Source organism: Anolis sagrei, chromosome 3 (assembly GCF_037176765.1).
Source record: "Anolis sagrei isolate rAnoSag1 chromosome 3, rAnoSag1.mat, whole genome shotgun sequence".
In the NCBI taxonomy this organism is placed as follows: Eukaryota; Metazoa; Chordata; class Lepidosauria; order Squamata; family Dactyloidae; genus Anolis; species Anolis sagrei.
The window spans coordinates 265315579-265342518 of record NC_090023.1 but is presented as its reverse complement, the minus strand read 5'-3'; the positions used below and the strand labels follow the sequence as shown (position 1 = coordinate 265342518).

At 42.2% G+C, this 26940-nt stretch overlaps 1 protein-coding gene across 1 annotated transcript; it reads right to left on the bottom strand.

Moving 5' to 3' along the window:
- Positions 1-494: 494 nt before the first annotated feature.
- Positions 495-26863, bottom strand: LOC132770407 (cytochrome P450 2A5-like). The gene is made up of 9 exons (XM_060767334.2): positions 26651-26863; positions 23229-23391; positions 21505-21654; positions 14435-14595; positions 10362-10541; positions 7445-7586; positions 3716-3903; positions 1858-1999; positions 495-1037 (listed from the first exon to the last, which is right to left on the bottom strand). The coding sequence occupies exons 1-9, from the start codon at positions 26816-26818 to the stop codon at positions 844-846; spliced, it is 1488 nt and encodes a 495-aa protein (XP_060623317.2). The 5' UTR covers positions 26819-26863; the 3' UTR covers positions 495-843.
- Between the last annotated feature and the right edge of the window lie 77 nt (positions 26864-26940).

Genomic DNA, 26940 nt, shown 5'->3' with positions numbered 1-26940 from the left:
ATTCCCCTTTTTAACTTCTCCCAAGGCTAACTAAAATCCAACCCTCACTGGTGTGGGCTCCTCTGCCAGGCCGAACTGTTTCTCGAAACACTGAGAAGACCTACCAGACAGGCAATGGATGTTCTTTAGAGTTTAAGGCTGTCTTCCTGGAAACTCTCAAGGCTGTAGGAAGGAATCCCTGGAGTTCTTAGGAGACTCTTAAAGCAGTGGGAATGCTTCCCTGGCATTCTTTCCCTGGAGCTCTTAAAGGTTGAAGCCTTTGTACAGGGGAAGTAAACACATCCTATACATTGGCTACCTTGCTGTGACTGATTGGAAAAAGCTCCCCTCCAAAGCATAGAAAGGGGGTGGAACCAGGGAACCCAATGATAATTGACAGGTGGCTTGCCCTATGAATGCAGCCAAAAGAAGCCACCTATCTGCAGAGTCCCTGAAACTTAGAACTATAAACAAACACTCAGTGCAAAACACAAAATTGGAGCCCCTGGAACAGCCGTTCCAGAACACAAACAAACCAACCGAAAAACGTGATATCATAATCCCACTGGAGTGAAGAAGATGCGATGATGAAGAATCCTTCTCCTACTGGCAGCAATATAGACATCACTATGGTGCAGAGACGCAAAACCTTCATAAATTTCATTCTCACTAGTAAAAATGGAACAATTTTTCCATTTCCTGCTTGAAACAAGAAGCTGTCAAGAATTGCACAGTTTTGGACACAATCTACATTTGGGTGTATTCTGTGCAAATGCGTGTGTTCTTTTCATCTTAAAAAAATTGACATTTTGTGGACAAAAACTGTTTCTTATTTTCCTGTTTTGGCAATGTTTATTTCCTGTGTCAAGCTGCTGCCTTGCGAGGAACAGCGCGGATCATATATGGAAAGGGCTGCACGGCAAACCTCCCTTGCACCGGCCTTATGCTGAGTTCCTTGGTTCCTTCCAGGTGCTTCATTGTGAATGCTTGAAGTAGATTTGTGAGGAAAAGGAAAAGCTCCATTTTTGCAAGGTTCTCCCCCAGACACAGGCGCTGCCCTGGAGAAGGAAAAGTAAACCATTGAATGACAATAGAAACTTCCCCAAGAAAAATATGCTCAAAAATATCTTTGAAATGATAAAGAATGTATTTTATCAAGAACTGCCAATGGGAAGAATCCAAGACTACAATAATCTTTGCAATTTGAAACATATTTTGTATAAAATCTGTACAGAGATATTTTGCAAAGGAAATTGTATTTTCTGTACAGAAAATTGTATTTTCTGCACATAAATTAATATTTCCACATAGAAATAGTGTCTGGAATCCCGTTGGGGAGTTATGAATGCATAAGCCATATGGTTAAGGTGCTGTGCCATGATATGACCTGCGCAGTAATTGGAAATCTGTTCCTCTGTATGTTGTCGAAGGCTTTCATGGCTGGAATCACTGGGTTGTTGTAGGTTTTTTCGGGCTATATGGCCATGTTCTAGAGGCATTCCCTCCTGACGTTTCGCCTGCATCTATGGCAAGCATGCTCAGAGGTAATATTGACTGCATGGATTGCATGGATCTATATAACCCCATCAGATTTTAGAGTTTGTCTTACCCTGTTAGGTTAATTCCTTTATTATAAACATTTTTATTGTGCACATGAGCCACTTTGAGTCTTCTTGTGGAGAGAAAAAGCAGCGTATAAATAAAGATGATAATAATAAACATAACAACAACAACAACAACAATAACAACAACAACAACAACAACAGGGAACTGCTTGATATTGACTCAAACAATTGCTCTGTCTTTCAAAGGTCCAGTATTGTTGACCCTGATTGACCTTCCTTCTATTTTTTGTACCAAACTCTGGATTAAATTTACCTAATGAAAATGGAATGAAGGCATCTCGGGTGAAGAATTTCCCATCCTTGTCCAGGAAGTGATTGGGGTTGAACTGATGGGGTGTCTCCCACTGTTCGGGGTCATACAATGCAGAAGCAATATCAGGTGCAATGACTGTGCCCTGAAAAAGAATATATATAGAAGCTTCATTTATTTAGTTAGTTAGTTAGTTAGTTTTATCATTTCTGTAACAAACTGGATCATGTCCAGAGGAGTACAAACAAAAATGACAAAACGAAATGTCAGGCGAAACGTCAGGAGAAATGCCTCTAGAACATGGCCATATAGCCCGAAAAAACCCTCAAGAACTGAGTGATTCCAGCCATGAAAGCCTTCGACAATACAAAAATGACAAAATTTCAAGAAAATGTGGACCAATTACATTGTGAATATAGACTGAGGAGTGGTATGATTAGCCATCTCGTCCATTCCATTCCATTCCATCATGTATAGCTTCCAATACCATTTGGAGAGCTTCATGTTACATCAGAGCTATATCTCATTTAATAAAACAGATGGGTTTAAATATGCGCTGGGCCTGTAACAGCTGTACTTTTCTATAGGACGTATACTTTAGCCCAGCGGGAAGCCAGGGGCGCCTCAAAGAGAGGTTCTTAGGGATTTTTCTGAAGTGATGGTCTTTAGAGTCTTTAATGATGCAACAAAGTCTTTATTATGGAACAAACAACAAATCTTCAAAGATTCAAACAACACTTCAAAGGTTCAAACAAGACTAGTCTTCAATGGACTGGTACCTGACTTTGATCAACTGAACCTTCTCTGTAGGAAAAACCCCTTTTTAACCTCTCCCAGGCTGATTTCTATCTATTAGGGCTGTGCAACCACGGAAAAATTTGTTTCTAAACTCGATTCGTTTTTAGAGGGTTTTTGCGTTTTGTTATTTAAAAGAATTCCGAAAATTTTCTTTTAAAAAGTTCGATATTTACGAAATTTTGGAAATTACGAATCAATTACGAATCAATTATGAATCAATTACGAATCAATTACGAAACAATTACGAATCGATTCATTAATGGCGGACGCGACCGCGCAATACGCTAAAAAAACCTCCAAATGGGACAGGGGGAACTTCTGAAGCTTCCCTCTCCCTCTGTTGTTGACTGTTGGTGTGATAATTATATATTTTTTTCACTGATAAAACAAACAACAACTATAAAACTTGCACCAGACATGCGGAAATAATAACGAAACGATTACGAATCGATTACGAATCAATTACGAAACAATTACGAAACAATTACGAAACGAATTGAAAAATTCGTTTCAATTTTTAGTTGCTCCTGAATGGTTCAATATCGATTCATTATCCGAAAAATAACGAATTAATAACGAATTACGAAATTAACGAACGAAACCGCACAGCCCTACTATCTATGCCTCATCGGTGTGGGTGCTACTACCGAATCCAAGTGCATCTGGGTATCGAGCAGACCTTACCGGCTGAGGCTTGAAGATATTTCAGCTGAGTTCAGTAAATTTCAGTTTCTCTGGTTGATCCTTTTCCCTTGGACTTCAGTTTCCCTGGATGGTCGGTTTCCTTTTTTCCCTGGAAGCTCTTAAGAAAGGAAGCTTTTCTATGGGACGAGCTGGTCTACGTCCTATAGCTTAGCTACCTTGTGTGAGACTGCCCAAAATGGCTCCTTTCCCTCCCAGAGCCTGAACAGGGGCGGAACCAAAGCTTAATTAAGATGGACAGGAGGCCTGCCCTATAACTGCAAACTTTAACAGAAAGAAATAAAGTTGGAGCTCCTGGTACAGCCGTACCAGCACATGCACCTATATAGATGTAGCTAGGTGTATTGTTCACATTCTCTACCTTTTTAATTGGAAACCCAAGTACAGCACCATCTTTTGCACATAGTCTGAAAGTTCCAACTAAGAGGACAAATTTGAAGCGCTGGATTTCATGAATGACCGCATTGGTGTACGGCATGTTCTTCCGGTCCTCATAGAAGATTTGTTGGGAAGGTGTCAGAACGGTGTCAATCTCCTCCTGAATTTTCTCTAAGGAAGTACAGAAGTGGGACAGTGTTATTGCAGAATCAACAAAGTATCGTATTGTGCATGTCTGGAAATCAACACGCCCTCTCTGCCAAAGCCTGAAGGCATTTCCCATTGCCATGAACACAAATGTCAAAACTTTAATCAGCTGATTAAAGTTTAATGGTTTGAAATAAATTAACACTGGATAGCTGTAATTGTTGTCTTAGAACAGGGACTGTAAATCCTCAAGTATTTACTTCCTCTTCATATGCAAGAACCACTAGGGAGAAAGCATATATTCCTCAACAGCATGTATTGTCGCACTTCTGTATTTCCTAAGAGGAAATTCACAAGGAGACAGCACAAAGTGTTGTGAAAAAATAAGTATCTAAAGAAAAATATACACATTTCTTGCACAAAACCTTTTTTTCCATACAGAAACAGGAAACAGGAAACTAATTTTCTGTACAGGATAGTTGTTTTCTGCATGGGAAACTATTATTATTATTATTATTATTATTATTATTATTATTATTATTATTTTACTGACACAAAACCACAGTATGTCACAGCAGTGAGATAGATATGCTGGATTTTATATCACAAAATCACAAGTCGAACACTTCCTAAGCATTTAGGACTGTGTGATGTATTTTCGAATGACAAGTGCAGATCCAAGTCAGGTGGCCTTTTGCAGTTGACAGATCGTGATTTTGTCAATGTTTATTGTTTCCAAATGCCAGCTGAGATCTTTTGGCACCTAGTGTGCCGACGACCACTGCAACCACTTGTACTGCTTTATGCCAGAGCCGTTGCAATTCGATTTTGAGGTCCTGATAATGGCTGAGTTTTTCCTGTAGTTTTTCGTCAATGCGACTGTCACCCGTTATGGCGACATCAATAATTCAAACTTTTTCTTTTCCACAATCATGATGTCTGGTATATTGTGTTCCAAAACGTTGTCAGTCTGGATTCGAAAGTCCATCATCATCATCATCATCATCATCATCATGATCGTGCCATTACTGCTCAAGCAGGGAGCTTTGAAATGGTAGAACAGAAGCTCTCTGAAGCTCTAGGTGCTCTCACTGCCTATTACAGGGAAAACCAGCTGATCCCTAATCCATCTAAAACACAGACACGTGCCTTTCACCTTAAGAACAGACAAGCATCCCGAGCTCTGAGGATTATTACCTGGGAAGGAATCCTACTGGAGCATTGCAGCGCACCCAAATACCTGGGAGTCACTCTGGACCGTGCTCTGACCTACAAGAAGCACTGCCTGAACATCAAGCAAAAAGTGGGTGCTAGAAACAATATCATACGAAAGCTGACTGGCACAACCTGGGGATCACAACCAGATACAGTGAAGACATCTGCCCTTGCGCTGTGCTACTCTGCTGCTGAGTATGCATGCCCAGTGTGGAACACATCTCACCATGCTAAAACAGTGGATGTGGCCCTTAATGAGACATGCCGCATTATCACGGGGTGTCTGCGCCCTACACCACTGGAGAAATTACACTGCTTAGCCGGTATTGCACCACCTGACATCCGCCGGGAAGTGGCAGCCAATAGTGAAAGGACCAAGGCAGAGACATCTCCAGCTCATCCCCTGTTTGGGTATCAGCCAGCACGTCAATGACTTAAATCAAGACATAGTTTTCTTAGATCTACAGAGACACTCGCTGGAACACCTCAGCAAGCGAGAGTCCAAAAGTGGCAGGCTCAAACCCAGCACCTCAACCAATGGCTGATACCAAATGAGAAACTCCCTCCTGGGCACACAGAAGACTGGGCGACTTGGAAGGCGCTGAACAGACTGTGCTCTGGCACCACGAGATGCAGAGCCAACCTTCAGAAATGGGGCTACAAAGTGGAATCCTCGGCATGCGAGTGTGGAGAAGAGCAAACCACTGACCACCTGCTGCAATGCAACCTGAGCCCTGCCACATGCACAAGGGAGGACCTTCTTGCAGCAACACCAGAGGCACTCCAAGTGGCCAGATACTGGTCAAAGGACATTTAACCAAATACCAAACTCACAAGTTTTGTATTTTTCTGTTTGTTTGCTTTGTTCTGTTAGAAATGTAACATAATGGACTGGTTGCTCTGACACGACAAATAAAAATCATCATCATCATTAGAACCACAACAAGAGTAGTGCACAACAAACAAGATCATTATGCTGGCTGTTGTATTGGATCACACGTCGGACATTTCCCAAGTGTCTAGGACTGTGTGATGTATTGGCGAATAATGAATGCAGATCTGAGTAGGGTGGCCTTTTGTAGCTGACAGGTGGTAATTTTGTTACCACCGATTGTGTTTAAGTGTAAGTCAAGGTCTTTAGGCACTGCACCCAGTGTGCCGATCACCACTGGGACCACCTTGACTGGCTTGTGCCAGAGTCTTTGCAGTTCGATCTTTAAATCCTCATATCGTGTCATCTTTTCCAGCTGTTTCTCTTCAATCCTGTTGTCTCCTGGGATTGCAACACTGACAATCTATACTTTGTTTTTTTACACGATTGTGAGGTCAGGAGTATTGTGTTCCAAAACTCTGTCAGTCTGAATTCAGAAGTCCCAGAGGAGTTTGACACGTTCAGTTTCTGTAACTTTTTTAGGCTTGTGATCCCACCAGTTCTTTGTCATCATCATCATCATCATCATCTTCATCATTATGTTTATTAATACCCCATTTTATCTCTCTGAATTAAACAAGACTGGGCATAAATAAAGCAGGATAACTGTCAGGTTTTACAATGTATTGTAATGTAATATAGCTGAGTCATGCACTGCTAATAGGCTTCTATTGGAAATGCTGAGTCATGCATTAACTGTATACAGAACTTCATTTGGGGAATGTGTTCTGGCCTAGTCCAGGTGATTGTGAATGATGCAATCCTGGGTCTGAGTTAAGTTAATGAGTTGGGAACCAATCAGAGATTGCGATGTGTAAATGAATTGTATATAAGGAAGTCATGTACAGTGTATTTTCACTCTTTGTGCTGTGATGCTGTTCGTCGAAGGCTCTATGTAATTGATTAAAAGAACCTGTCTGCTAAGATGTGGTAAGTTTGTAGTGTCATCTAGATTGGAGGGGAAAACAATAGTAAAACTGACAATGGCCGGGCATGTGCTCAAGTGTCTGTAAAAGAGTTCCAGAGTGACTGCAGTTTGTGGGAGCAGTTGACTGAAGATACTGTGCAGAAAGAAGCTACTGGAAAGCGCTGAAGTTGTGCAATTGATGTGCTGTTGAACTGTGAAATTAATCTCAACAATAACACAATATAATGCAATGAAATGCAAGTATTGCCTTGGGGCAAACAACATTTAAAAGAAAAACAACAACACTTCTCAGCCCAGCTATATCTTGTGCACTGGTTTCTTTTCACATCTACAGAGAAAAACTTTACGATGGGAAACTATTGTCTCATGCTACTCTCACACTTCAAAAACAAACTCTTAGAAAAACAACTCCTGCTCTTTTGGTTAATTCATATTTTTGCATGAAACCATTCAAGATATTCTAAGTGCACCCTGTGGCCCCAAAAGCTTACCTTGAACATCTGGATGCACCACCATGAAGAGCAGTGCCCACCGCAAGGTGGTGGCAACGGTGTCCGTCCCCGCCGTGAAGAGGTCGTAAATAACATAAACCAAGTTGTCTTCATCAAATGTCGATGTAAGATCGTGTTTTTTCTGTTGCCGACAATTTAAAGAATAATTACTAAACCTCAAACCTCACTGAGCTAATCTATTGTGTTATTCTCAATCTCACTTTCAAGAGGTATGGATATACTAATCTATTGTGAAGACATGTTTTTGTTTCATTTTCATGGAATTGTATCATAGCGTTGGAGGAGATCCCAAGGGTCATGTGGTCCAATCTCATTTTGCCGTACAGGAACACACAAATACACAAAGCATGTGATGCCGCGAGTGGCGCCACCTGTGTGTAGAACTTTAAAGTGCAAAGGTTTAAACTGTATAACACGCTTATACTTGCTTAGTTTGTAAATGTATAGTTGGATTGATTGGTTATTTATAGCTGTCAATCAATGTTGTTTGCACCAGTTATATTGCTTCCTCAGCTCAATTGCTTGGCTCCACCTCTTCCTGGAGGAGGGCAGAGCCTTTCCTTTTCCATTCTACTATCAAACTTTCTATCACATAGATGTGAGAAAGAGACTTGACTCTAAAGCCCTTAATTAAGTTACCTCTCATCACCAATTCTAAGGTTTTTACCCTTGGGACTCATGCTTCATGCCCAGATTGTCCTGGACAACGTTGAGGAGACCCAAGAGCCTTCAAACTGGTCCTTTGGCATCAAAAGGAAGACTCTGTGCCTTCAACATAGGCCATTGGACCGGGGGTTGTGTTTGTTCTGACTTTCACAGCCATTGAGAAAAGAGGGAACAGGAAAGGCTTCTCGGCTGCGAAATCTCCTTGGACCCAAGACAACCAGAGACTGTAATGTATATTTCCTTTACCCTCTTTGAAACTTCCAGCTTATTGCCTTAAAGGGATAACTCTTTGTGAAAAATAAAACCTATTTTGAGTTATCTACAGTGTTTTGGTCCTTAGGAGTTCCAGTTCTCTAAAGGAAGGCAAGAAGCAATCTCCTGGGGGAAAGATGTCACGTCTATGCCTCTTTCACTAAGAGTTATAGCCCCCAGGCGCGACAGCATAAAGCAGACCTGAGAGATGGCCATCCAGCTTCTGATTAAAAACCTCCAGAGAAGAAGACTTTAACATGCTCCAACTGCCAGCTGGCTTTTACCACTAGCAGATTCTTCCTAATGTTTGGGTGGAATCTCTTTTCATGAAGGTTGAATCCAATGTGTGTTTACTCTGGTGTCCCAGATGCTGGATTAAGCCCACTTGACAGCTGCAGGTCAGTTCTGTTTTGGAATCAACCCAGCAGTATTGATACCTCAAACTCTGGGGAGAACCCAGATATGGTGCAGGATTTGGGTTTCCCCCTGAGTTAACTTAACCTGGGGAAAAACTGTTTTAAGGTGGCCTTCCTCTGGTTAAACCAGATTATCCTCACACAGCATTTAGTTACCACAGGCTTGATCTAAAATCATACCTATCTAAGTTGAGATGTGCCCATAGTCTCTGGAGCAGCAAAAAACAAACTTGCTGCCACCTCAATATGACATTTTTTCAATTATTCAGACATGGCTATCATGTCCCCTCTTAACCTTCTCCTCCTTGGGCTAAACTAATTCACCTCCTTAATTTGCTGATGGCTTCCAGAACCTTGCCCATTTTGGTTGCAATTCTCTGAAAATGTTTCTGCTTGTCAATATCTTCCTTGATTTTTGTGCCCAGAACTGGACACAGTAATTCAGGTGAGGTCTGATCAAAGCAGAATAAACTGGGACTATGACTTTTCTTGATCTAGACGAGTGTTTCTCAACCTGGGGGTCGGGACCCCTGAGGGGGTCACGAGGGGATGTCAAAGGGGTCGCCAAAGATCATCAGAAAACACAGTATTTTCTGTTGGTCATTGGGATTCTGTTTGGGAAGTTTGACCCAATTCTATTGTTGGTCGAATTCAGAAGGCTCTTTGATTGTAGGTGAACTATAAATCCCAACAACTACAACTCCCAAATGTCAGGATCTATTTTCCCCAAACTCCACCAGTGTTCTCATTTGGGCATATTGAGTATTCGTGCCAAGTTTGGTCCAGATCCATCATTGCATGAATCCACAGCACTCCTTTGGATATAGGTGAACCACAACTCCCAAACTCAAGGTCAATGCCCACCAAACCCTTCCAGTGTTTTCTAATAGTCATGGGAGTTCTGTGTGCCAAGTTTGGTTTAATCCATCGCTGGTGGAGTTTAGAATGCTCTTTGATTATGGGTGAACTATAAATCCCAGCAACTACAACTCCCAAATTACAAAATCAATCCTCCCCCAACCCCACTAGCATTCACATTTGGGCATATTGGATATTTGTGTTCAATTAAGTCCAGGGAATGAAAATACATCCTGCATATCGGATATTTACATTACAATTTATAACAGTAGTACAATGTCAGGTATCAAGTAGCAACGAAAACAATGTTATGGTTGGGGGTCAACATAACATATGGAACTGCATTAAGGGGTCATGGCATTAGCAAGGTTGAGAACCACTGATCTAGACACTATATTCCTATTGATGCAGCCTACAATCACAATGGGTCTTATCCTGCCACACTGGACTATTTACACATGTTCCGTTTATGGTTTACCAAAACTCTTAGATCTCTTTCATATGTACTATGGTCAAGTCAGGTGTCATGCATCCTATTTCTGATTAGTTACATTTAGGTTTGAGAAATTCAATATATTCAAATTTCTTTCTATTTGAGCAACTCTTCCCCTCCCCTCTTCCCCAGTTTTTCTAAAAATCACTTTATGGATAAAGGAAAAGTGACAGATTTCCCCATCAACTTGACAGTCACAATGATCACTTACTTTGTCAATCTCGTCCAAGTAGAAGTCAATGAAATCCTGCGGCTCATCCTCTGGTTTCTTCTTCTCCAAGTGTTTTTGAATTTCATTCCTCCCAAACAAATGGATAAATTCCAAGCATGAAAAGGCCTTCTGATGAGGTCCGGGGAGATGGCGCATGAGCCATGGGGAAAGTTCATACAACTAGACAGAGAAGATGGAAAACGAGAAGACAGTGAGCAAACACTGTTTAGTATGCAGTAGTCATGATTAGATGTGTTGCTCAATATTTGATGTGGGTAGTTGATGTTTGCTGAGGTTTGGCTGTAAATCACCCCCCCCCCTCCCCCAAAAAAAAAAAACCCAGGCAGAAATGTGGAAGGAAGCCAGGGGTGGCTGTGGAAAATATTCTGCTGGACCCAGAAATGTGCCTATTAGGATTATTTAGAATGTGTATCAGTGCAGGAGATGAAGAAATTTGTCGATATTGCTTTGTTGACTAATAAGAGCCAAAACTTGGAAAGGGGAAAAAGAGTTATCTATTAAAGATTGGAGAGATAATTTAGCAGATTATATCCAAATGGCCAAGCTGACAACTAGCAGCAGAGGAGGAAATAATGAAGAATTTGCAAACAAATGGAGGCTGGCACTTGGGAATTTGGAAAAGAAGACAAAGGTAAACTTGAAGATTTCCATAAAGGGGATTCAGTGAAAGACAATATTTGGGTAGTTGTTGTTTAGTAATGTGATCCTGTTTTGAGGGGTTTCGGAGGTCAGGGGGTGGGGTTCACAAATGCATTTGGGGGTGACGAATAACTGTAAGGGAGCGGTGAAAGCATAAAAGAAAGAAGAGAAGATTTAGAAAAATTGATTTCCAGGGGGTAGGCCAAATAAGTTTGGGAACCACTGCTATAACTAAATAGAATGCATAGAGTGGTTCTAAGGCAGATCCAGACAGGCCTTTATCCCAGGAGAATTCACGTTTTAAAAATGAGGATTTTCCTGGGGGCCTGTCCACACACATTGCAGAAAGTGAGCACTTTCTGAGGTGGATGTCCAGATACTCTTGCGGGACTGGGCCACAAGAACACCTGGAGACCCTACCCCACTCCCCCAAAGCCCCCAGACCCCTTGGAAAAGTAAAATACACTTTTCTGGTCTCCATTACAGTCTTGAAGCAGCTGTCCCTGCATGTAGAAATGACATGCCAGGAGAGCAGAGGGGGGAGCGATCCCCCCCCCCCCCCATTCTCCTGGCACATTATTTCTAAACATCCATCATTTCATCCCTTATGTCATGACCTTCTTTCCTGGTTTTGTGTTTTGGAACCAGAACAGAAGGCCATGCCTTGGCCTGTGCATATTTGAAACAAGGAAAGGAGTTTCAATGTATTGTCGAAGGCTTTCATGGCTGGAATCACTAGGTTCTTGTGGGTTTTTTCAGGCTATAGAGCCATGTTCTAGAGGCATTTCTCCTGACGTTTCGCCTGCATCTATGGCAAGCATCCTCAGAGGTAGTGAGGTCTGTTGGAATTAGGACAATGGGTTTATATATCTGTGGAATGGCTGGGGTGGGGCAAGGAGCTCTTCTCTGCTGGAGCTAGGTGTGAATGTTTAGGCTGATCACCTTCATTAGCATTTGAAGGCCTGCCTGAGCCTGGGAAAATCTCTTGCTGGGAGGTGTTAATCTGTGCCTGGTTGTTTCCTCTCTGTTGTTTTGCAGTTGTAATTTTAGAGTTTTTTAATACTGGTAGCCAGATTTTGTTCATTTTCATGGTCTCTTCCTTTCTGTTGAAATTGTCCACATGCTTGTGGATGTCAATGGCTTCTCTGTGTAACCTGACATGGTGGTTGTGAGAGTGGTCCAGCATTTCTGTGTTCTCAAATAAAATGCTGTGTCCAGGCTGGTTCATCAGGTGCTCTGCTATGGCTGACTTCTCTGGTTGAAGGAGTCTGCAGTGCCTTTCATGTTCCTTGATGCGTGTCTGGGCACTGCGTTTGGTGGTCCCTATGTAGACTTGTCCACAGCTGCATGGTACATGGTAGACTCCTGCAGAGGTGAGTTTCAGTGGAAATGAGAGCAAAGAAGTGGAGAGGCCAGGGTGAGGGATAGGAAGCTCGAGGGAAAGAAACTGTCAGTTGGGACTTTGTTTTGTAACTGCACTGTATGCTTTGAGAAATAAAGCCTTCCCATTCTGTCTGTGAGTTAATTTCTTTGCCAGAAAGTTGCAGATCAGGACACTGTAGCCTTTTCTTCTCCAGGTTAAATATAACCAGCTTCTTAAGCTGCATCTCATGGGGCACACTTTCCATTGTACAGTATTATGGTCTGCTCTATCTAACTTTACATATACTAAGTTACGTAGCAGAGGAGCTAAGAATCTCTGTTAATGAATTACAAAGACTGTGATAGGACAGCAACAAGAGTAATAATAGTAATAATAATAATAATAATAATAATAATAATAATAATGGGTTGTTGTAGGTTTTTCCGGGCTATATGGCCATGTTCTGGAGGCAATTTTTCTCCTGACGTTTCGCCTGCATCTATGGCAAGCATCCTCAGAAGTAATGAGGTCTGTTGGAACTAGGAAAAAACTAGGTTTATATATCTGTGGAATGACCAGGGTGTGACAAAGGACTTTTGTTTGCTGGGGCTAGCTGTGGATGTTTCAGCTGATCACCTTGATTTGCATTCAATGGCTTGGTAGCGCCTTTGAGGGGAGGGGAGGTGATAAATTGTGATAAATAAATATTTGAGAACACAGAAGTGCTGGACCACTCGCACAACCACCATGTCAGACTACACAGAGAAGCCATTGAAATCCACAAGCATGTGGACAATTTCAACAGAAAGGAAGAAACCATGAAAATGATCAAAATCTGGCACCCAGTATTAAAAAACTCAAAAATTACAGCAGCAAAACAACAGAGGGGAAACAAACAGGCACATAATATCACTCTCAACAAGGGATTCCCCCCGGGCACTTCCAAGCCATTGAATGCTAACCAAGGTGATCAGCTGAAACATTCACATCTAGCCCCAGCAGACAAAAGTCCTTTGTCTCACCCTGGTCATTCCACAGATATATAAACCATTTTTCCTACTTCCAACAGACCTCACTACCTCTGAGGATGCTTGCCATAGATGCAGGCGAAAGGTCAGGGGAAAAATTGCCTCCAGAACATGGCCATATAGCCCGGAAAAACCTACAACAACCCATGGATTCCGGCCATGAAAGCCTTCGACAATACAATAATAATAATAATAATCCTTTATTTATACCCCACTACCATCTCCCGAAGGACTCAGTGCGGCTTACAAGAGGCCAAGCCCAAATACATCAGTAAAACAACAACGACAACAATACAATAAATAAACTCATAAACAAAGCAAAAACAATAACAATAATATCACGACACATTAAAAACCTGAGGCAGGGTTAAAATTTAAAAAATGCTAGGCATGTCCAAGTGAAATAGGATAGATATTTTAGGGATAGGTGGGTGAGCAGACAATCCTAAATCTCTCGTAAAGTGAATTTGGGACACACTGCTTGGATTTTCTTATTCCGGGAAGGCACACTGGAACATCCACATTTTCAAGCTCCTTCTAAAGACTGCTAGCGATGTGGCATGCCTGATGTCCTTGGGGAGTTCCAGAGTCGAGGGGCCACCACTGAGAAGGCCCTGTCCCTCGTCCCCACCAATCGTGCTTGTGACACAGGTGGGATCGAGAGCAGGGCCTCTCCAGATGATCGAAGAAACCGTGTGGGTTCGTATACAGAAATGCGGTCACCAAGGTAGACGGGTCCCAAACCGTTTAGGGCTTTGTAGGTAAGCACCTGCACCTTGAATTGGGACCGGAAAATGAACGGCAGCCAAAGTACCTCAATGGGCTTCAACATTCTCTAGTCAGAGTCCTGCTGCACAAAGGAGCCAATGCAAAACAGGACTGATGTGCATTGTGCATCGTTCCCACTGCATATCAATCATTACGAACACTCGCTTTCCTGGCTGTGGGTATTAAAGGAACAAGGATACAGAGAGTATTTAGAAGAGTAATATGATTATTTAAAAATTGGCAAAATGACTCACCAAGTGAAATGTGGAGAGGAAAAAATGTGCCATATACTCAATGCATTCAATCAGCTTGCTAAAGGTTTCATCATGAATGGAGAAATAGTGTCCAAAAACCACGCTGGAGATCACATTGGAGATGGAGTGGAACAAGGGCAAAGACGGGTCAAAAGCCTTCCCTTGAAAACAACACAGGTACTGAATGTCACAATTAACAGTTTGGGTGTGATAAAGCTCTAATGAGGAGAAGAACAAATCCATGCAATACATTTGGACTATTCACCTCCCTCTCACAATGAAAGGACATTATTCCTTTGTGTCTTGAATCCTGTTGATGAAAAACATAAATGGAGTGGAGTCTCAACTGACCAGCACCCATAGAGATTAGTAGATGCCAGATAAATACAGATTCTGGTCAGTTGAGAGTTACTAATAAAAATACTCCATACCATACCACAAACTCTGTATTGACTTGATGTAAATAATTAAAAGAAAATTAAGACAAATAAAGACATACTTAACACATTGTAACACAGTTTTATTGTATTATAAAAACAGCTTTGTGAATAAAGTATGCAATACAGTATTACTTCTTCTGCTTCTGGTTGCTTGAGAGTTCTGATTTCTTGAGTTCTGGTTAACAGAGAGTCTAAGGTGTAAGTTGCACTATGTGTGTGGAAGGGTTTTTTGGATATTGTGGAATGTGTCTAGTCAATAATGGCAGAATTGTGGAAGGTACGTACACAGTTTACCTGTCCAAACTTATCTCCCTCTATGAGCCAACTAAGAGATTAAGATTGTCTGGGGGAGTCCTACATGTTCAGATTCCATCTGAACATGAGGAAGAACGTCCTGACTGTGAGAGCCGTTCAGCAGTGGAACTCTCTGCCCTGGAGTGTGGTGGAGGCTCCTTCTTTGGAAGCTTTTAAACAGAGGCTGGATGGCCATCTGTCAGGGGTGATTTGAATGCAATATTCCTGCTTCTTGGCAGGGGGTTGGACTGGATGGCCCATGAGGTCTCTTCCAACTCTAGGATTCTATGATTCTATGATTCTTAGTCCCACCCCCTTCGCAGGTGTGGTTGGCAGGGCCTTCTCAGTGACGGCCCCTCGGCTATGGAACTCCCTCCCAAATTAAATTAGATCAATCCACTCCCTCCTGATCTTCAGGAAAAAACTAAAGATGTGGCTCTGGGATCAAGCGTTCAGTCATTAAGCCATGAGAATAATGAAATTATGCAATGACATTTTGGAATGGCCTGGATTATGATTTTGGACAACGTGATTTTAATAAGTGTTTTTAAGGTTTGGTGTTTTCAATGATTTTTTAAAAACAAATTTGTTTATTTTTTATGAATGTATGCCAGTGTTTCTCAACCTTCCTAATGCCGCAACCCCTTAATACAGTTCCTCATGTTGTGGTGACTCACAACCATAAAATTATTTTTGTTGCTACTCTCATAACTGTAATTTTTCTTCTGTTATGAACTGTAATGTAAATATCTGATATGCAGGATGTATTGCCACTCACTGGACCAAATTTGGCACAAATACCTGATATGCCCAGATTTGAATACTTTTGGGGTTGTGAGGGAATTGATTTTGTCATTTGGGAGTTGTAGCTGCCAGGATTTATAGTTCATCTACAATCAAAAAGCATTCTGAACTCCACCAACGATTGTAGGTGAATGACTTGGCACACAGAGCTCCCATTACCAGCAAAAAATACTGGAGCTCTTTGGGATAAATTCACCTTGATCTGGGGAAGCTGTAGTTTACCTACATCCAGAGAGCATGTTGAACCCAAACATCAATGGATCTGGACCAAATTTGGCATAAATATTCAATATGCCCAAATGTGAACACTGGTGGAGTTTGAGGAAAATAGACTTGGGAGTTGTAGTTGCTGGGATTTATAGTTCATCTATAATCAAAGAACATTCTGAACCCCACCAGTGATAGAATTAGAATAATAGAATCATAGAATCAAAGAGTTGGAAGAGACCTCATTCAGTCCAATCACCTGCCAATTGGGCCAAACTTCCTACACAGTACCCCCATGACCAACCGAAAATACTGTATTTTCTAATGGTCTTTGGTGACCCCTCTGACACCCCCAAGGGTCCTAACCCCCAGGCTGAGAAATGCTGATGTATGTTAACATGGCATTGAATCATCGCCTATATATATGTAAAGCGCCTTGAGTCTCCTATGGGGTTGAGAAAGGTGGGGTATTAATAGAGATGTGGCTCTTAATGAGACATGCCACATTATCACAGGGTGTCTGCGCCCTACACCACTGGAGAAACTACACTGTCTAGCTGGTATTGCACCACCTGACATCCGCCGGGAAGTAGCAACCAATAGTGAAAGGGCCAAGGCAGTGACATCTCCAGCTCATCCCTTGTTTGGGTATCAGCCAGCACGTCAACGACTTAAATCAAGAAATAGTTTTCTAAGATCTACAGAGACACTCGCTGAAACACCCCAGCAAGCAAGAGTCCAAAAGTGGCAGGCTCAAACCCAGAATCTCAATCAATGGCTGATACCAAATGAGAGACTCCCTCCTGGGCACACAGAAGACTGGGTGACTTGGAAGGCGCTGAACAGACTGCGCTCTGGCACCACGAGATGCAGAGCCAACCTTCAGAAATGGAGCTACGAAGTAGAATCCTCGGCATGTGAGTGTGGAGAAGAGCAAACCACTGACCACCTGCTGCAATGCAACCTGAGCCCTGCCACATGCACCATGGAGGACCTTCTTGCAGCAACGCCAGAAGCACTCCAAGTGGCCAGATACTGGTCAAAGGACATTTAATATAATGCCAAGTCCGCAACTTTGTGTGTTGTCTGCTTGTTTGTTTGCTTTGTTAAAAATGTAATACAAATATCTGGTTGCTCCTGACACAATAAATAAATAAACAAATAGGATAAGTAAATAAAAAAATTAAAGGTTACTTTGATTTGATTTGTTAATGCAAAAGGGATTTTTGAATAGAAAAGAAAATTGAAGTTAGAAGGAAAAGATGGCAAATTTAGTAATTGTTGATTAGGTAAGGTGTTCTAGTAACTTTGAAAATACTTGTTTTACATATCGAAATACAAATTACTTTAATGAAATAGTTAGATGAAGCAACTTAAATCCTTGCCTTGAAAGAGATCATTAAGCCTCATTTTATAAAGATAATTAAGGGGTATTAAGAAGTGAGAACGGTGATTAAGTAATTATCCCTTTTTCAGTTTACTGGAACACAGTGTTCACGTTCACTATTGCACAAAGTATGTTGAAGTCCTAGAGGTACAGAAATCTGACGTCATGCTAGGCAACATCAAAACTGGCTTAGAATGGATTACCAGCAAGAATCTCTCCGGGTTTCCGTGTGCCTTGTGAATAGGCGGTGCCTCTGGACTACAGAAGTAATACTTTCAAACCACTTTAAGTGCTATGGCTCAGTGCTGTGGAATCATGGGAGTTATAGTTTTGCACTATGTGAGGTACCAGCACTATTTGTTAGAGAACGCTAAATGTCTTGTATAAATATTACTCTGGGATTCCATAGTATTGGCTCAGATCAATTACAGGTGGTGTTAAGCCATTGATTCTACAACAGTGTTTCTCAACCTGGGGGTCGAAACTCCGGCGGGGGGGGGGGGGTCACCAAAGACCATCAGAAAACAGTATTTTCTCTTGATCATGGAGGTTCTGTGTGGGTAGTTTGGGCCAATTATATCATTGGTGGGGTTCAGACTGCTCTTTGATTGTAGGTGAACTATAAATCCCAGCAAATACAACTCCTAAATGTCAAGATCTTTTTTCCCCAAATTCCATCAGTGTTCACATTTGGGCATATTGAGTATTCGTGCCAAGTTTGGTCCAGATTTATCATTGTTTGAGTCCACAGTGCTCTCTGGATGTAAGCGAACTACAACTCCAAAACTCAAGGTAAATGCCCACCCAGAGGCGGCCCTAGGTAATTTTCAACGGTAAGCAAACAGTATTTTGGCACCCCCTCCCCCCAACCAATCATTGATATATATTTTCTGTTTGTCGTGGGAGTTCTGTGTGCCATATTTGGTTCAATTCCATCATTGGTGGAGTTCAGAATGCTCTTTGATTGTAGGTGAACTATACATCCCACTAACTACACTTGCCGCACTTGCTCCCTTGCCTGGCCCGCTTTAGGTCCAGAGGCGTGCCTGAAAACCCCGGTGTGTGGACCAAAAGTCACCTCTTCTCCTGACTTTCTCCTCAGCCATTGGGACCAAGAGAGAGAGAGAGAGAGAGACAGACAGACAGACAGAGGTGGAGATGCCCACCTTTCCTGAAGGTAGGCGCAAAAACAAAGGAGGGAGCGGAGGTGGGAGATACCTCCAGCCGAGGGGCTCTCTCTCTCTCTCTCTCGCTCTCTCTAGGTCCCAATGGCTGAAGAGAAAGTCAGGAGAAGAGGCAACTTTTGGTGCACACGCTGGGGTCTCCAGACACGCCTCCGGACCCGAGGCGGCACAGGTGTAGCGGCTCCGCCCCTTGGCCCACCTGCGGATTGGGGAGAGGAGAGGAGGCGGGTGGAGCGCCGGGGGATCGGGAAAGGGAGCCGGTCATGGGGAAGGGATCGAACGCGGAGAATGATTGAGCACCGGCTCTGCTCATGCACCCGAGAGGGGCTAGGCGAGGCTCAAGGACCCGGCCCCTTTGGAAGAGGATCGTCCGGCAGCGAGGCAAGAAAGCCGAGGCTCCCCCCGGACTGCTAGGGCTGTTGTGAGCTGAGGGGGCGCTCCTCAAGTGGCAGTCGAGGGGCATTTACAGAGGCGCCTCTGCGCCCCTGGCAAAAAAAAGTGTTCTGCGACCGGTTACTTCACGTAACAGACGAGCCGCCCCTGTGCCCACCAAACCCTTCCAGTATTTTCTGTTGGTCATGCGTTCTGTGTGCCAAATTTGGTTCAATTCCATCATTGGTGGAGGTCAGAGTGCTCTTTTGATTGTAGGTGAACTATAAATCCAAGCAACTACAACTACAAAATCAATCCCCTCCAATTCCACCAGAAAATTACAGTTATGAAGTAGCAATGAAAATAATTTTATGGTTGCGGGTCATCACAACATGAGGAATTGTATTAAGGGGTTGCGGCATTAGGAAGGTTGAAAACCACTCTTCTACAATATAGATGTTTCCAGGGAGGTTACATCTTCATTTATTTAATTGCGTGTAAGAGTGAACATTTGAAAAGTTTTCTTCCTTCTGGGGCAATGACAATTTGGTTTTGCAGGTTAAAACTTTGTTATGAACATTTAATGCAAAAAATGTGCAAAACATTATTTGTGCCTTTTGAATAAACCTAAATATTTTGTGCTAAATATCGGCTGGTATGTAGCTCCATATTGATGCGACCACAAGCTGGTTTTGCAATCTTGTAACCTCTGGCATTTGTGTTTATGGTCATGTTCCATTTTCCAGGAGCATAGTTTGCATTACCTTTTAGTTGCATGGGATAGTGTTCTTTTGCATTTCCCCAGGGCTGCTACAGACCCAGCAGCAGCCTAGAAGTTAAATAGTATCAGAGTCTGCAAAGCCAGACTGCAGACCCTCTGCAGTTATTGGTTTAGAAAAGTATCTCTTTGGGTCTAGAGACCGCCCTTTTTCCAGGGGATGAGATCTCCATTTTGGAATCTCCCCTGCCTCCTTCAGTTTTAGAGAAAAGCCTCAGATGTGCTGTAAGGCCAGTCAGAGAGCTCTGAAAAAAATCATTGTAAGTAGAATTGAGTAAAGGAAAGGATTGAGTTGATTGAGTGACTGAGTTATATAGATAAAGAAGCTAATTGAGATAGATAGCAATTGAGTTATAGATAGCAATTGAGATATAGAAAAGTTATTGAATATTATTGAGCAGTACTTCATCTCCAAAGCTAACCTTGAACTATAGATAGGAAAAATCTGTTTTTCTAACCATAGCAGCTCAGGGTTAGGGTGAAAGGATCCCAGGATATTTTCTACATTTTGGGGAAGAGTTACCTCAGTAACTGAAGAAAAAAGAAAGAAGGATCATCTCTTTGGTTTCACCCACTGACTGTTTTGTTTGTAACTTTGACAAGCTGTGCCAAGCCTGCAAGGACTTTGAGAAATAAATATTCTGTTTTGGTGTTCAAAACCTGTAGTAGCTAGGGCTGGGCGGTTTCGTTTCGTTAATTCGTAATTCGTTAATAATTCGTTAATTTTTTCAATTACAAAACGATAACAAACCATTCTGGAGCAATTATTTAAAAAAACGAATTTTCAAAAACGTTTTGTAAATGCTTCGTATTTCGATATTGTATTTGTTTTGTTATTGTTTAGAGGTCATTTCGTTATTATTGCCGCATGTCTGGGCCAGTTTTATGGTTTAATTAGTGAAAAAAATTATAATATCACACCAACAGTCAACAACAGAGGGAGAGGGAAGCTTCAGAAGGTTTTGGAGGTTTTTTAGCGTATTTCGCAGTCGCGTCCGCCATTAACGAATCGATTCGTTATTGTTTCGGAAATCGATTCGTTAATTTTTTACCATTTACGAAATTTTGTAAATATCGAACTTTTTAAAAGGAAAATTTTGTAATTATTTTAAATATTGAAACAAAAAAACCCCCCAAATACAAATCGATTTTAGAAACAAATTTTTCCATTGTTACCCAGGCCTAGTAGTAGCCTCAGTTGCTGGGAATCTCAAGCTTCTAAAGAAAGACCCCCGCGGTCCGCCCAGACAAAGAGAGAAACACATCTTAGTTTTATTTTTATAGGATCTGGGTGTGACGGCACAGGCCATGAGTGACTAAATGTACCCCATCCCCAAATTAACCCCTTAAACCCAAGAGAAGAGCTTCTGAGCGAATGAATGAATGAGCTGTTGTTGATGGGAGGCTGGGAAATTGCAATTGCAGTGCCTCTCTCAATGTGCCCTGAGAAAGGATTTTGTCATTATTTCCCAGTGCAGAACCTACAAAAACAGATATTGCAAGTCTGATTCTATCCGCAGGCAGAACCCCCTCTCCACAGAAAGAAACAAATGGTATTATTTGGACCATAGAATTGCAGCCTTAGAAACAACAATCTTCCTCACCTTTCTTGCTTGAAAAAATCTCCACCAGCTTGCCAGCCTCCTCTTGCACTCGATACTCTAAAGACTTCCTTCCCAGACCTAAAGACCTCAGCGTGACCATTGCAAAACGCCTTTGCTCCTTCCAGGCAGGTCCGCTTGAAAAGAGAATTCCTGTGGGCACAGACATTTTTGTTAAACAGGATAGGAGTATAGTGTCAAGATTGAGGGAAGCTACAGCCTCCCTCTATTCTGCTTTTGCAGACCCCACATGGAATAAGAATGTGCCCAGTTGTGGCCATTACAATGCAAGAAGGCGATGGACAAGATGGTATTGGACCTGTAATAATTGTCTTTGAAATAGGACGTGCACCTTGTGCCCAGCGGGAAACCAGGGCACCATGAAAGAGGCCCTCAAGGATTTTCCTGAAGAAATGGTCTTTAGATGGCTTGAAAGGTTAAACAAAGTCCTTTATTATTGAACAAATTAAACAGATATTTCTCAAATCTTCAGTGAGTCAAACAAAGGCTTCAAGGCTTTAAATCAACTGGTGGCTTCCTTAATCTTGTCCACAAGGGACAGGCAACTGTCTTCATTAATTGTTCTTATACTTTGAGAGGAAAACCCTTTTTTAACCTCTCCCAGGCTGTCTGTTATCTAAGTTTTGTTGGTGTGAGATCTACTACCGATTCCAAACTGCATCTTGGTACCAAGTAAACCTACCAGACAAAGCTTATAGATTCTCCAGCTGGAGTTCTTTGGGTCTGTAAAGCTGTTTTCCCTCTGGAATTTCTTTAAGACTTTAGGGCTGTTTCCCTCAGATGCTGAGAGGCTGCAAGCTCCCAACCAGAGCTTTGGGAATTTCCCCCCAGAATGTCTTGAGAAATGAAGCTTTTCTGCAGGTGAAGCTTGTCCACGTCCTCTAACTTAGCTTTCCTCACTAAGACTAACTAAAATGCCCCCCTCTTCCCTTCCCATCTCCCTGGGAGAAGGGGTGGAGCCAAACTTAACAATGATAGACAGGTGGCTTGCCCTATGACTGCAAACCAAAAGAAGCCACCTTTTTGCAGAATCCCTGAAACTTTGGAATGCATGCAAACACTTAATAGAAAGAAAATAAAGTTGGAGCTCCTGGTACAGACGTACCAGCACAGTAGATGTCCTGAGAAGAGAGACCAAAATGGTCAGAGGTTTGGAAACCAAGCCTTTTGAGGAAAGACTGAGGGAGCTGGGTATGTTTAGCTTAGAGTAAAGAAGGCTGAGAAGGGACATGGAAGCCATGTTTAAACATTTGAAAGGGTGTTGGGTTATTGTAGGTTTTTTGGGCTGTATGTCCATGTTCTAGAAGTATTCTCTCCTGAGGTTTCGCCTGCATCTGTGGCAAGCATCCTCAGAGGTTGTGAGGTCCTCTGAGGATGCTTGCCTTAGATGCAGGTGAAACATCAGGAGAGAATACTTCTAGAACATGGACATACAGCCCAAAAAACCTGCAACAACCCAACACTGACTCTGCCCATGAAAGCCTTCAACAATACATTTGAAAGGCTGTTACATTGAGGAAAGTTTTAATACAAACACCTGATGACCTATGCAAAGCTCAGTACTTTGGGTAGCAATCTTAAAGTTTGGCATGGAATCGAGAGTGGATTAACTTGCCCATTAACCTGACAGAGACAAACCACCACTGTTGACGCTCCTATTACAGTTGGGTAAGATGTTTGGAGAAGAGCACTATCAGTAGGCTTACCTTTCCCCTTCATTGAGTCTCTGATAAAAGGTGTCACCACTCGCCAATTAGTTTCTTCAGCCTGGTTTATGAGAACTTGCTTCACTGCATGGAACCCATTCACTACAACAATAGGCATGGGCCCAATCCAGATGGTGAAGACTTTCCCATACACCTCGGATAACTGCATGATAATTTCAAAAAGCACAGTTTTGGATACAAGGATGAAAGCCAGTTCACATGAGCAAAACATGAATACAGGCCGCCCCCGAGTTACAAATACCCAACTTACATGTTGGCTATGTTATTGTTTAATTTTTGATAATGTGTTATTACTTTTGACATAGATGTGGTTTTGTTCTGGGTTTGGGTAACTTGGGTTATTTGTCCTGGTCTAGTTTTTATGACATTGAATGTTTGCCAATATTTGTTGTTAACTGCCCTGAGTCCCCTTGGGGAGATAGGGTGGGTGTGCTGGCACAGCAGTGCCAGGAGATTTTAACCTCTTTTTCTTGCACTGCTAGTTTGTATGAATTTATTTAAGCCATGCTTTTTGCAATCAGGTAGATTCCCCAAGTTGCAGTCATAGGGCCAGCAACCTGGCAATTATCATTAGAGTCTTTAGACCTGCCCTTTCCCCCAGGGTTTTGGAGGCAAATGAGGACTTTTGTTCAGTCTCACTGTTTGAAGCCTAACAGCAGGATGAGTGGGTTTCTCTTTCCCACTTACACAAAGGCTTCACTTATCACAGCTCTGCTGGGGGAGTAAAGGAATTTCCTCAGCTTTTGCTGGGGGAATACAGCCAGCTTTTGCTGGGGCTAAAGAAATAGTTCCCACAGCCTTCATGGAGAAACTAAAGGACACCTTTCAGCTTGGCAGATCTACAGGAACCTTGCCTGGTAAGGGACCACTCGGGCTATCCATAAAGCAGCTTGGAGCCGGGAGTAGGGGCCTCACGCCAGCAAGGTCAAGAGAGATTGCCCAGGGAGGGGTCAAAGGATTTCCCTAAGGAAGAAAGGAACAGTTTACCCTTGTTGGCAGATTGAAGAAGCTACTGGTTTTCCAATGTTAGAAAGGGTTTAATTCATTTGTTTGAAGATTTAAGCCCAAATAAAGAACTTCGTTGAACTTAACTTGAGCCTCAATAGAACTTTGTGTTGGGAAATCTAAAGGGCCTTTCAGCTGAGGCACCCCAGTGTCCCGTTGGGCATACAGAGAGCACTTCCTGTAAACAGACATTATTTCAGGCCCAGCGTGCGACAGCACAATGGGATATAAATACATTATTATTATTATTATTATTATTATTATTATTATTAGAAACACAACAAGATGACTCTACAGCAGACACTGCTGGCTGTTGAATTTGATCACATGTCGGACACTTCTCAGGTGTCTAGTACTGTGTGATGTATCGGCAAATAATGCGTGCAGACCCCAGTAAGGTGGTCTTTTGCAGCTGACAGGTGGTAATTTTGTCAGCGCTGATTGTGTTCAAGTGCAGGCCAAGGTCTTTAGGCACTGCTCCCAGTGTACCGATCACCACTGGGACCACCTTGTCTGGCTTGTGCCAGAGTCTTTGCAGTTCGTTCTTTAAATCCTCATATCGTGTCAGCTTTTCCAGTTGTTTCTCTTCAATACTGCTGTCACCTGGGATTGTGACATCAACGATCCATACTTTGTGTTTTAACACGATTGTGAGGTTCGGGAGTATTATGCTCCAAAACTCTGTCTGTCTGAATCCAGAAGTCCCAGAGGAGTTTGACGTGTTTATTTTCTGTAACTTTTTCGGGCTTGTGATCCCACCAGTTCTTTGTCGCAGGCAGATGACATTTGTGGCACAAGTTCCAATGAATCATCTGAGCAATTGTGTTATACCTCTGCTTGTAGTCTGTCTGCGCGATCTTCTTGCAGCAGACATGATTTGTTTATTAACATGATTGTGAGGTTATTATTATTATTATTATTATTATTACAAATGACTCATAGTTAAGAATGGGGGTGAGACAACAGAAAGTGAGAAAAATCTACCCCTTGAAAGGTAAATTAACTCCTGAAAAAGTTACTGTCATGGGGAATATTGGGGTTACTGTCATGGGGATCTCTACTGAAGATTTATCACCAATACTTGTTGACACGGCAAGCCAAAATGTTCAAAATCCAGTTCTCAAAGGGACAGAAAGTGAGGTAAAATTGTCTGAACAGGGACACAGGCAGCAAAACAAACACCACAGAGGTGTTAACCCTTCTCTGTGCTATCCAAAGCAAGATAATAATAATAATAATAATAATAATAATAATAATAATAATAATAATACTTTATATTCTGCTCTATCTCCCCGGAGGCACTCAGGGTGGATTCCAAACATATAAGGCAAACATTCAATGCCTCAATACAACAACAATACATCCATACGAACAAAATGTAAACAACACAACATATAAATACAAAATTGTACCTTTACAACTAAAATTAAACAAAAACACAGCCTGTTACAACAGATATAAGACAAAACATAGCAGCGTTACAGCAGCAATTCTCAACCTGGGAGTCAGGACCCGGGGGGGGGGGGGAGTTGTGAGGGGTTGCCAAAGACCATCGGAAAACACTGTATTTTCTCAGTTCTTGTGGGTTTTTTCGGGCTATATGGCCATGTTCTAGAGGCATTTCTCCTGACGTTTCGCCTGCATCTATGGCAGGCATCCTCAGAGGGTGAGTCCTCAGAGGCATCCTCAGAGGCATCCTCAGAGGCATCCTCAGAGGCATCCTCACCCTCTGAGGATGCCTGCCATAGATGCAGGCGAAACGTCAGGAGAAATGCCTCTAGAACATGGCCATATAGCCCGAAAAAACCCACAAGAACTGAGTGATTCCGGCCATGAAAGCCTTCGACACTGTATTTTCTGTTGATCATGGAGGTTCTGTATAGGAAGTTTGGCCCAATTCTTTCATTGGTGGGGTTCAGAATGTTCTTTGATTGTAACTACAAATCCCATCAATTACAACTCCCAAATGTCAAGATTTATTTTCACCGAACTCCACCAGTGTTCACATATGAGCAAATGGAGCATTCATGCCAAGTTTGGTCCAGATCCATAATTGGAGAAATATCAAATTCAACCAAATGTTGGAATGCACAAATATAAGGTTTCTAATAAACTAAAAGGGGGAGGGGAGGATGTCACAGTATTTTGGTCCAATGTACTCTTGGAGCCTTCCTCACTTTCCATGAAATGAAATAGCATCTAAAATTCACAGTGTATGATAACAATATAAGTCCAGCATAATACTTACTAAACTTTTTTGAAATCCCAGAAACACAAAATGCAAACAAATGACTAGCTGGAGTATCTAGAGTATCTAGATCTTTCAAATCTCAGTTCAGCATTCTGACCATTGCATCATAAATAATAGATACATTAAAATGATGGGGAAAATATACCTTTGAGAGAGTGTTTTGTTGCCAAGAGAAGCCAAAACACCAAAGAGTCCCCAGGATAGGGACCGGCATTGGTCCAGGTGGAAACTGCCGACGGTCCCACTGTAACTTTAAAAACAATAGAATTAAAAGAAATACCACTAAAACTGTCCAATATCCACCCGTCTCCATCTCTAGTCTGTTTTGGAGTATCGAGTGCAGGAAATACTGGTGCTTCCTTCTTTGAAAGTCGTCTCCGCCCCATTAATCTCAGTTATTTATTGGCCAGTCGTGTGAACTGTCAGGGTACTTTA

Coding starts and splice junctions, on each gene's coding strand:
- LOC132770407 (XM_060767334.2), bottom strand. CDS start 26,818: ATGGAGACGGGTGGATATTGGACAGTTTTAGTGGTATTTCTTTTAATT. Junction 10,542..14,434: donor TCCTCTCCACATTTCACTTG/GTGAGTCATTTT, acceptor TTCTCTGTCTAG/TTGTATGAACTTTCCCCATG. Junction 1,038..1,857: donor CTTCATTCCATTTTCATTAG/GTAAATTTAATC, acceptor TTCCTTCTCCAG/GGCAGCGCCTGTGTCTGGGG.